General features: G+C 39.9%; 1 protein-coding gene across 3 annotated transcripts in view; it reads left to right on the plus strand.

The window, feature by feature from the left end:
* The window catches only part of LOC112055156 (uncharacterized), a 39,889-nt gene that overhangs the window by 23,416 nt on the left and 3,898 nt on the right, over positions 1-12,575 (plus strand). For all 3 annotated transcript variants that reach the window (XM_052887196.1, XM_052887195.1, XM_052887197.1), the window contains exons 17-22: positions 32-86; positions 641-732; positions 1,435-1,554; positions 2,046-4,401; positions 6,847-7,116; positions 7,895-7,995. In XM_052887196.1, the coding sequence (XP_052743156.1) occupies positions 32-86; positions 641-732; positions 1,435-1,554; positions 2,046-4,401; positions 6,847-7,116; positions 7,895-7,995 (2,994 nt within the window). The remainder of the gene's footprint in view (positions 1-31; positions 87-640; positions 733-1,434; positions 1,555-2,045; positions 4,402-6,846; positions 7,117-7,894; positions 7,996-12,575) is intronic.

The raw sequence follows: 12,575 nt of genomic DNA on the forward strand, positions 1-12,575 counted from the left end.
ACACAAAACAATACAAGAATTATTTTTGCAGAAACCCAATAATGAAAGCGGTGCAGATGCGGCTGACTCCGGCTCAGAAGCGGCCGGTAAGTTGATTAATATTTAGTATTTCTTATTAACAAAATTCCCAGTTTCAGAAAGCAGGATATGGTCTATCCAAATCCCTCTCTTATAGGAGAGAGAAGGCCCTGCAATGAGCCTTTTCCCCGAAAGTCACCATCAATTTAAATTATACTTTTTTCCTTACCGTTTGCATATTCAATCCTTACATCGTTCAATTACTTCTTTTTATTTGGGTACATCATCTTCCGTAAATTCTATTATACGTTTGACGTTGTTGTCAATATAGAATTCAAAGAAATCGACCCTGAATTACCTTAACCGATAAAACCAAATTTTACAAAAGATTTTTTGTGCTATTACTTTGAAACTTAACAACTTGGAATTTGATCACTTTATTACAACAATTTTGGTTTTAAATTTTACCCTTTGAAAATGTTACTTGTACCTAAATACGTCGATTTCCTTCCCCCCCCCCCCCCGATGCTGCCCTTGGCGATTTTTTTTAAAAGCTTTAGAGAATTGGCTTTTATGGTAATGATGATTAACACAGTTCCTTATGCAAGTATCACCTTTTCAGCGGACGACGTGGAGGGGTTGGCGCTAGAGCCCACCAGCCCTTCCGAGCTGCCCAACGAGAAAGACCTCATGGCAATAATCAAGACGCTCATGGTAAACCGATGTCCTTTTTTCAGGGTCATTTCCATAATTGCCCTAGTTCTGTGAAATTCAGTTCTAAGTTCGCTCTGTCAATTGCAAGTGTCACATGTACCAACTTCAAATCTATCGCTTTACGAACAAAGTGCTTACCCTCCCATAAGAAGTTATCATTTCAAGAAACAGCGTAATGTCGTTTTTTGTTTCAAAAAGTGTTTATTAATCGCAAACTTATAGGAAAGTGTTATTTATTATTATACTGTTAATGATTATATAAAATGATAAAAAACATGGTGTTGGACTGTGTGTGTCTATACGATTGTGTACTTAGTTCTAGATAAGTTTGTAAAAATATAAAAAAATATATAAACCTTGGCTGAGTTTGTTGTGGACTCGCCTCGGGCCAAGGCGCGTTTATAACTTTTTCGACTTTACTTAACACCATTAAATCATACCATAACTTGACATTTCAAAAGTGCTTGTAAACTAAGCCTAATTGAAATAAATGATTTTTTTTAATTCTTCACAAGTTAGCCCTTGATTACAATCTCACCTGGCGATGGAATCTAAGATTAAGAGAGCGAGCTAAGTAGTTAGGAATAAGATGAAAATCCACACCCCTTATAGTTTCTACACGACATCGTACCGAGACGCTAAACCATTGGTGGTTTTTCTTTTTTTTGATACGTGATACAGTAAAAAGGTCCCGCTCCTCAGGTCGGCAGCATAGAGAAGATGACCGCGGCGACGCCGCCGGTCGCAGACGCGCCCGCACTGCGTATACCAGCGCGCGACGCGCTGCAGGACGACATCTGCCGACTACTGCTGCCTTTCGACGTTTGTAACTCTGTTTTTTTTTTTTTCTATAAAAAGTGTCTCAGTTGTGTGCATTTAGCCTGTCCTCAAGTAACAATTTTTTATCAAATAATTTGCCCTATTAGGGCGAAATTGGCAAAGTATAGTCCATCGTCCATCGTTGTTAGTCAGTCAGACCTAGTCAAGTCTTATGTTATGTGTGTCTGACCCGAGAGATAGCGCTATTAGGACTTTATATATATTTTTTTTAAAGAATATTTGCCTTATTTTTTTTAATATGACCAATATACTCATTCCCCTCCAACTAATTGGGTAAGACTGTATTAGGAGTGGGTACGACAATAGACCAACGGAGCGGTGATTAAACCACCACCCCGGGGTGATGAGTCCGACCGCTCTTACCGTCGAGCTATTGAGGCTCAAGCTAAAGACTACAACGTCTAGGATAAAAAAAAACTACTACGTCTACCATATTCGGGCGATTTCAATACAAACTCTATCTAATTTTACAGCCAACGGGGAAGAAATCGATAAAGTCATGTCAAGTCAAGCCAAGTCATAAGCGGTATCAAGCAGTATACGAGGAAGAGGAGCCGTTGCCCGACGCATTGCAGGAGTGGCACAGACAGAAGAATTCCGTACTCAGGTTCTTCAGCTTCAACCAGCCCGATAAACAAGCCCAAGCCAAACCCAAACCCAGACCGAAAAGCCGACAAATTCCAACTAAGGGAAGCGAGAACGAAATCCCAAATGCCAGTGTCACTGATAGCCCCAATAATGGAGAGCAGCAAAAAACAATGGACGTTAATCAAGTCAGCACAGATGCCTTAGCAACTTGTGATGCAAGAACTCCGATAATAGACAATGCAGCGGACAGTCCTACAAGCAAACGACTTAAATTCGATGAAGATGTTATTAAAACTATCGCGCTCGACAAGCCCTTAACCGTCAATTTGCAGGAGTGGCAGAGGCAGAAGAATTCCATACTCAAGTACTTCAACTTCAAACAGCCTAATAAGCAAGCCCAGCCCAAATCCAAACCCAGGCCGAAAAGCCGACAAACTCCAACAAAGAAAAGCGATAACGAAATCCCTAATCCCAGTACTGACAGTCCCAATAATGAAGAGCAACAAAAATCAATGGACGCTAATGAAGTCAGAAAAGCCCCAGCGGCAGCGGCAGCAAAAAACACAGCGGGCAGTCCAACTGTCAAGAGACTTAAACTCGCCGAAGATATTGTTAAATCTATCGCGTGCAACTTGCGGAGCACCGAGTATTTCGACTCTGATGACGACGGTAGAATGATAATCGACGAAGGGATCGAGGACTGCTGTGTGGAGGACGAGGCCGCCGCAGTGCCCGAGCCTCCTGCTGACTCCGCTCCCTCTGACTCAGCTCCCCCTTACTCCGCTCCCGCTGCTCCCGCGAATATTACCGCGCTGCCCATCAGCAGCGTGCCCGGGTTGGGCTCCAACCACGACGCACCAGCCAACATGGTCTATGTCCTCAAGAAAAATACCGACGTACCACCTCACAGCAGTGTCGCGCTGCCCGGAAACGCTTCCTTAACAAGGAACCCTCCCTCAACCGTCCTAAACACCGATCTACCGATGTACTTCTTCATTCAAAAGGGGTCAGAACCCCTCAAAAAATTCTCAGAGTTCAAAGTGCACGCCGGTCCTTCACTGAAAAAAATTCTACCGAAACCTTCGACTGTCAACGCAAACACGCTTCCCGGCCCTTCCACGTCTAAAACTTCAACGACTACGAAATTCGTGAGAATATCGAAGGCCGGACCACTTTCGTTTAAACGCAATCTCGTCCAGACGTTACGAAAAGCTATAGTAAACAAGGCTGCCAACAACAAGATAGATTCGAAAGTAGTGGAAGAAATCGATCTAACGGACGATACAGATGAAAACGACGCTTCCCCAGAGCGGTCTTCTCAAAGTCTAGGCATCTCCTCCTTGTTGAAGATCAAAGAGGAGAAAGATGTCTCCGAGGGCGGCTTTAGTGTAACGAGCGACGAAACGCCAACGGAGAGTTTAGCGACGCCAACGGAGAGTTCAGCGACGCCAACGGAGAGTCCAGTGACGCCGGCGCCACCGGCGACCGAGCAACGAATGTTGTGCCTCGAAGTGGGGCCAATCGTGACCGCGACAGAGCCCTCCACCGATACCGAAGCACAAACTATATGTTTAGACACTGACAGCAGCAACGAGAGTGTCCCTTACGTTGATGCCGCTGCGATAAAAAGTGAGCCAGCCGTTGATATCGATAATAGTGAATCAACGCATATCGACAAGGAAATATTGCTCAGTGAAACAGCTAAAGCTCCCAAAACGAACGCCACTCTGAATAATCCTCCACCAACTCAGGGCACCAAAGTTGATGTACTTCCAGAGACACCGAGTGAATCAACGACTACGGACAAAATATTACCAACAGGGAACTCGGCAACGAGCCGAACAATCCGAAAATATGCCCCGGGTCCAAAGTCGAAGAAAAAAGCACTAATGAACACTCCTAAAAAAGGGGATATCAACAAACCGACAAAAATAACATCGACCACGACTTCGAAAGATCTGCTCAAGTTGTCGCCTGAAGAGTTGGCTCGCTTGTTAGAGGACGACGATTGCACGCAGATCGCACCTGAGCCGCAGGTGAGCAGTGTGACGCTCAAACCGATACAGGTCAAGAAAGAAAAGCTGTGGGAGGACGAGCGCGCCAAAGATGCACAGTTGCCGAAAGTTGTGTCGGTTAAGAAGGAGCCAGGCACGGATCAAGATGGCGACGACGTGGAGAACTTCCTAGCGGACATCCCTGTGGTGTACGACTCGAGAGACGCGGAGCCGACCGTCGTAAACGGTGAGTTTGATTAACAGCAACTTTATCTTTTTTATAAATTAATCCAAAAGTGCGCAGAATTCTAACTCTTGCGAATATTTTGTTGTATCTATTTTCGGTATATAATTTTTTGTTAACCACAAAATTCTGCATCATTCTACATATATTTTTAACCCGGTAACTATTAGTGAAGTTCAGTGTGCCTAGTGGCAGTTTTCATACAGTGACGATAAAAAAATACGTAGGATAGGGTAAATTGGACGTGGTTAGCATATTATTTAAGCTAAGATTCTAAAGGTAATCTAGTAAAATATACAAAATTTTTAGTACTTTTTTAAATACTGTATCGTTCTAAAAAGACGGTCAAATTTCGGACATCTCCCTTATAGTTGTGTGAGTTTAACTCGTCCCGTTCAAAAATAAAACCATAGACAATTTTGCTGGTGTTTTTGGATGCGATACGTCCATATGTATTTGGTCTGAGACTCAGACCAATTATTGTATAGGACCTGCCTCGCTAGACGTTACTTTTCTGTCAAAGTATATGATCAACGATCTCATGCGATTATAAAAACTGTCTCTATAGTATCGATGTTAAATAGTTGTAATCGTGTTCGTTGGTTAAAGAACTCCATAAAAATACCTTTTTGTGTAATTGAATTGTGTAAAAAACGGCAAAAACTTCTGGTTTAGTATAAGATATATACCAAATCTAAGCTCGTTTCCTTCAGAAAATGACAGACAATTTTGTTCGTGACTATGAGTATGATGCAGGTCCTTCTATAATTGGTCTGAGGGTCTGAGAGTACGGGTACGAAGAGCGTGTTATGTCGCGTTTACACTCAGCTGCTTCCCCTTCCACTTGCGCTGCCAGAAATATTGCCACGGCACCGTCGAAGCGAGTGAGTGTCGTTTACACTCAAACATCACATTTTTTTACCGGGCGACTCGCAACTATAACTGACGTTGATGTTGATGATGACTGATGACGTTAATTCCACGCAACAATCATCAATCATCGTGTACTGTATGCTTCAATTTATGATTTTTATCACGTGGATCCCATAATAGTGTCTCACTTTCGTAAAACTCCAAAAACTGTATTGAGTTTTTATTACTCCACTCCACTTCTACCACAGTGGTGGTAGCGACATACAAAGTAGTAAATGTTGACGTTCGGAATTGGACAGAAAAAAGCAACACGTGACCGGGCGACAAGTGAGCGAAAGGGCTGAATGTAAACACGCTTCCACTCGCGCTGCCAGTCCTTTGGTTCGCGCACGAAAAACTAACAATGGGGATGATGACTAAATTTGAATATATTGATTTTTATGATGCATTTGGGTAAATAAGGTCAATGTTAACTAATTAATACATAAAAAGCAAAGATTGTCTGGATATTTGCAAAATAAATAAGATTATAAAATTTCTAAATCTATTCAAAATCTTTTATCGTATTTAGATGAAAATTATACAGTTTAGCTTCCTTACATTAACATGACATGGGACTATTTTCAATATATGGACTATATAAACATAAACGCACAAATAACAAAGATATTAGTAATATTGTTCGACGTCATTAATTCGTGCCATTTTGTATGGGGCGTTTTTCAGGGATCCGCGGCAGCGCCGCAAATCTGACCTTCTAAATCCCTGTAGCTCCGAAAGTAAAAATCGTAGATACCCTGTTACTTTTACAAAATTGCTTTACTATTAGCATATTCCTATTTTATATACAATTAAAAAAAACTGTCTTCATACCTATTTTGCTGGTGTTACAAGTCCATATATATTTGGTCTGAAATTACGGGGACTGTGCTAAAAATAAAAAATAAAAACTGTATCTATAGAATAGATGTTAAATAGTTGTAATCGTGTTCGTCGGTTAAAGAGCTCCGTAAAAATTCCATTTTGTGTAATTGAATTGTGTAAAACACGGGAAAAAACTTCTAGTTTAGTATAAGATATATGCAAATTCTAAGTTCGTTTTCCTCATAATGACAGACAATTTTGTTCGTGACTATGAGTGCGATACAGGATCTCTATAATTGGTCTGCGGCTGAGTGTAAACGCTCTGCCCACTCGGGCTGAGTGTAAACGAAGTATTACAGTGGTCGTATGTTAGAGGCGACGACACGCTGTTCTCCCTGCGCGAAGAGCCGTGATAGCCCAGTGGATATGACCTCTGCCTTCGATTTCGGAGGGTGTGGGTTCGAATCCGGTCCGGGGCATGCACCTCCAACTTTTCAGTTGTGTGCATTTTAAGAAATTAAATATCACGTATCTCAAACGGTGAAGGAAACCTGCATACCAGAGAATTTTCACAATTCTGTCTCTACACGATATCGTACCTAACGCTAAATCGCTAAACGCTAAGTGCTGAGCTCGAGTCTCCTCTCAGAGGAGACTCGAGCTCAGCACTGAGCCGTATATGGGTTGATAACGACGACGACGATGTTACAGGCGACGACACGCTGTTCTCCCTGCGCGACCTGGGCCGCGGGGTCGTGGACGCGGCGGAGCATGCGGCGAGCGTGAGGCCCGAGGAGCCGCTGCTGAAGCTGGACCTCTCCGCGCCGCTATACCTTCTGCGCGGCAAGTACGCGCTGCTCACCGACGAGGACGTGCCGTGCGAGGCGCCCAGCTTCCTGTGCACTACGGTTCCATACAACGTCGTACGAATGCCGGAGAGTGCGGGGCCGAGGCAGGAGCTCGACCTTGGCTCCAAGAAAGGTAAAGGAGTCATTTTTTTTCCTATATCGTAATAAATCGACCCCCCACTAGGTGGACCGAGGGTTGCAGGGAGCCGCTGGATGCTGGCGGCTCTAGACCGTTGTGTTTGGAAGTCCATGCAAGAGGACGACCAGCAGCTGATAATGATGATGGTGATGATGATTTCGTAAACTACTCAATATAAAACCTCAAACCATAACGACAATGCTATTAATTCCTACACGTCGTTCAATAATGTTCATTACCACGTTGAAGCTACAAAGATTTTTTTTTAAATTTTAAATAGTTTTATGACATTGGCTACAAAAATCTCGGTTTCCATATAAAAATAAATTGCATTGAACTGCGATATATTGATTGCGTAGTTAGCGCGATATTTTAAATTTTCTGTTATTTATTTTATCATGGTCGTAGAAAAGGAGGAGGTCGTGCTTGGAGGCCGTTGGATCAGCTTCCACCTTCACACAGGAAGTAAAACTAAGAAATTGTAATGTTGTCATCAAATTGTAAATTACAATGTTGTATGATTTTTTAAAAAGAGCAACTGTTGAGTTTCTTGCCGGTTTCTTTTCAGCAGAACTTGCCTTCCGAACCGGTGGTAGAATCTTTACAAATAGTCAACTGACGTGTCAAAAGTGCTTGTAAACTGAGCCTACTTGAAATAAATGAATTTTTATTTTGAAGGTATCGTATGCCTCTGCACGTAATTAGCCATTGAAGCACTCGTACACTTTAAAAAAGTGTCAACTAGCCTATTAAGTCATGTTACTTGTGGCAGGACGCGACGTAATGGTATGCGGATGCAACGGCAAAGAGCGCTGCTTTTTGTGCGAGAGCTTGGACGGAGAGTTCGAGATAACCAAGCCGAAGTTCAACAAGGTGAGTATCATTATCAACCCATATTCGGCTCACTGCTGAGTTCGAGTCTCCTATCAGAATGAGAGGGGTTAGGCCAATTCTCGACCACGCGGGCCGAATGCGGATTCACACACGCAGAGAATTAAGAAGATCCTCTGGAATGCAGGTTTCCTCACGATGTTTTCCTTCACCGTTTGGGATATTTAATTTCTTAAAATGCACACAACTGCAAAGATGGAGGTGCATGTCCCGGACCGGATTCAAACCCACACCCTCCGGAATCGGAGGCAGTGGTCATATCCACTGGGTATCGCAACTCCAATTCAGTTATGTGCTTTTTAACACATTAAATATCACGTGCTTCAAAAAACATCGTGAGGAATTATTGTCCAACCCCTCTCATTCTGATAGTAGACCGGTGCTCAAACGGAGAGCCGAATAAACTTTTTTGATGGCCTCCGTGGCGCAGTGGTATGCGCAGTGGACTTACAAGACGGAGGTCCTGGGTTCGATCCCCGACTGGACCGATTGAGGTTTTCTTAATTGGTCCAGGTCTGGCTGGGAGGCTTCGGCCGTGGCTAGTTACCACCCTACAGACAAAGACGTACCGCCAAGCGATTTAGCGTTCCGTTACGACGTCGTGTAGAAACCGAAATATGGATTTTATCCTCCTAACAAGTTAGCATGATTCCATCTTAGATTGCAATATCACTTACCATCAGGTGAGATTGTAGTCAAGGGCTAACTTGTAAAGAATACCAACCAACGGCCAGTTTCTTCACCGCAAGTAACAGTCATAGTAACGTCATATAGCAAAAGTAACAGTCAAAATCGTTTCTTCATTTTAGGAGTAACTTTTACTTTGACTTTAACCGCTAACCTTTACTATTATTCATTTAGCTGCAGTAAAAGCTAAAGTAGATGATGTCATGTCAAAGTTTAGGATATGTATGTTGGAATTTAAAAATTAACTTGTTCACAACATCTTCAACCAGTGATAGTATCAAGTTCATCAGATTAACTTATTATGAATTATTTAACGCATACCAGTAACAGGTTTATATCTTAGTTCAATATTGTAAGATAATCTGACGCCTTCCACTGTAAAGTAAGTACTTACTTTTATCATATTCACAGAAATGTACTTACAAACCTACTTTAATATTCAATTAAGTACACACCTACACAGATTAATGTCCTACTTAAATAATTTAACTTTTAATATTTTACAGGAATTTTATTATTTCATATTCACAGAATATAGTTTCAAATGTGCAATTAGTACAAAACTAATTTGACTAATTTGACGGCCTCCGTGGCGCAGTGGTATGCGCGGTGGATATCCAAGACGGAGGTCCTGGGTTCGATCCCCGGCTGGGCAGATTGTGATTTTCTTAATTTGTCCAGGTCTGGCTGGTGGGAGGCTTCGGCCGTGGCTAGTTACCACCCTACCGGCTAAGACGTACCGCCAAGCGATTTAGCGTTCCGGTACGATGCCGTGTAGAAACCAAAAGGGGTGTGGATTTTCATCCTCCTCCTCCAAGTTAGCCCGCTTCCATCTTAGACTGCATCATCACTTACCATCAGGTGAGATTGTAGTCAAGGGCTAACTTGTAAAGAATAAAAAAAAAAAAAAAAAACTATACAGATTAATGATCTACTTAAATAATTGAACTTTTAATATTTTACACGAATAAAGCTCTATCAGTAAGCGAGTATTGTTGGCTTTACGATTTCATGCTACTGGATCTATACAACAAGTTATCGGAGATGGCGTACAAAAAGTACAGTTAATCGGAGATCCGTATAACATTTTTTACCACTGATAACCATCAAGTTAATTTTTCGTGAGTAGCAATCATCTCGATAAGACGATAAAATTTTTTATTTGCGAAAATTCTTGATTCTGGTATCTGAGTTACCAAGAAAAGAAAATTTCTGAGCGTCGGGACGAGATAATGTACCACGCAATTTGTAGGACATCGTGTCTGTTAGACTATACACACAGTAAAAAAACAGCTGGTTAGTCACAACTTTTGATAAACTACCCTCCTCCCAACTTTTACCAATCCCGTAACTAATGGATAGAACGCAAATGATACACCACCTAATTATCTAAAACTAATTTGAAGTTTTCGACAAATCCCTAGGGTGACCAACTTATATTTTTTTTTTTTCGATTTTTTCCAGTTCTATCTTGAATCAATTTTTACAGTGCTAGTGCAGTGTAGCTGCTGGAATAAAGATTTTAAAGATCTGTTTTTTGTTGAACATTACGGATAAAATTACTAATGTACAAAAATACTACTTTTGTAAAGTTTTATTTGTTTTGTACAAGAAGCTTTGAAAGCAATAATTATTTTTCTTTCATTAAGATGATCTTTAAAAATAATGTCCTGTAAAAAAATGGTATGGAGCTGAAGTGTACCACCATTTTGAAAAATTGTACACTTATCGAGGTTTATAAATTCATATAAAACTTGTGTCTGCTCTTTGTATTATTATTACAAAGTTGCTGGTAAAAATGTATTTGACTTGCTAAATTTAAAAAATAAAGTGCGTACATTCCAACTTTTTTTTTCAAAATGTATCCAGTTCTGGCTGGTGGGAGGCTTTGGCCGTGGCTAGTTACCACCTTACCGACAAAGACATACCGCCAAGCTATTTAGAGTTCCGGGACAATGTCGTGTAGAAACCAAAAAGAGTGGATTTCATCCTACTCCTAACAAGCTAGCCCGCTTCCATCTTAGATTGCATTACTTACCACCAGGTGAGATTGTGGTCAAGAGCTAACTTGTAGAGAATAATAAAAAATAATGAAAATTGTAGAGAGAGAAATGGTCCTGAACTTGATCTCCTAATGTACTTAAAAATACATAATAATGAAATCAATGTCCCCAGTTTTATAGATGACACTAATGGTCAAAGTACTATAAATAACTTAATCAATAGTTATGTTAACAGGTATGTATATATACACTTTCTTAAATTTTTTGCATTGAAAATATTTACATATACAGCTTCATATTAAAAAGATCACAACTATGTATTTTTTCTTTTTAAATTAGCTGGCACGATGTTGAAAAACAAAGTGCATGTAACTTCCACATGGGACTGTTTTGATGTGAAGTTGAGACTCTTTAGTTCCATTTGTAATATTACATAATTTTATTATGAAAATCTTTTAAAAGCAGTGGATTTGCATAGTTCATGCCTCCATTGATTTATCTATAGTGAAAAATACTATCCATGAATAAATAGATGTTCTTGTTATTTCAAGTTTTTAATTTTAAATCAAATACATATTATAATAAATAAGTATTATTTTATTTGAGAAATATTTATCATTTATGTGTGTACATAACTTAAAAAGCAAGTTGAGTATCTTTAATATCTGATGGTCATTGTTAAATGAAGGGGAATGCCCACGGGCCTATACAACGTTGGCCCAGGTATACCCCATATAAAAGTAAATGGAGATAATAATATGATGTATAAATATGGATCTAGTTAAACAATTGGCTTAATAAAAGTATGTTTCTTGAAGAAAAACACTTTTTTTTATCACTCTTTTAGGCAAAATTTTCGTTGGTGTACCAAAGTGGTAAAGTAACATTTGAAACTGTTTTATTTTTGTTACTAACAAGCTTAACAACCAATCATAAGTCTTCCAAAAATCCTAATACTAATAATTCAATAAATGTCACTAATTAAAGGCTGTATAGTCACTGACCGATTGAGTAGAGTGGAAAAGTCTGGAGGACGCCTATGTTGAAGGACAACCTGATTGCTCTGGTGTATAATTTAAGTAATAATATTAGGTATATCATATGTATTCAGCAGTCAGAGAATGAAGGCAATTTTAATTTTTATTTTATTTTTGTAGTCACCGATCTTAGCTTGTCCCCGTTGCTGACAAATTAAATATGAATTGAAAACGTTGTAGCAAACTTTTTTTGATAAAGTAATGATTTCATTATTAAAGTAGAATTATCAAGATTTTTTAAATATAATTGAGTAGCCGGGCGGTATGGGTAGGCCTGGGCCTGGGAAGGGCATTCCACTCCACTTTAATATTGTCACCCTGAGCCTGCCAACCTCCAATTGGATGTGATAAACCTCTACCCCTCTTTTATATGGAAGGAGACTTGGCCGTTTAGTAGGCCATTCAAAAAAGAATGAACAAGTGGCCTATGTTTTAATAATATTTGAAGCAATCATTATTAATCCCATGTAATTTATTATGTAGGTATGTTGAAAATTAACAATGAAAATTTATTGCAATTTTCTATTTAAAAGTTCAATTTCTAATTTTATTTTTTTCACTTGTAATTCATGTAACTCTTGTTTCCTCTTCTCGTCACTTGCAAAGGATTGTTCTTGAAGTTTTAACATTTTTATTTCTAATTTACACTTTTCTTCTTTTAGTTGGCCATGTGTGGTTTCACTTGTTTCCATTTTTTGGGATGGGGGTGGACCTCCACCTGTTTGTCGACGCATTCTATTCAATTTTCCATACTCCTTTCTGGCAGTTTTTTTCATATACTCCCATTTACACTTCAATTGTTTTACGCTGCGATATGTGCAATTGTTGGCGTTAA

Source organism: Bicyclus anynana, chromosome 18 (genome assembly GCF_947172395.1).
Source record: "Bicyclus anynana chromosome 18, ilBicAnyn1.1, whole genome shotgun sequence".
In the NCBI taxonomy this organism is placed as follows: Eukaryota; Metazoa; Arthropoda; class Insecta; order Lepidoptera; family Nymphalidae; genus Bicyclus; species Bicyclus anynana.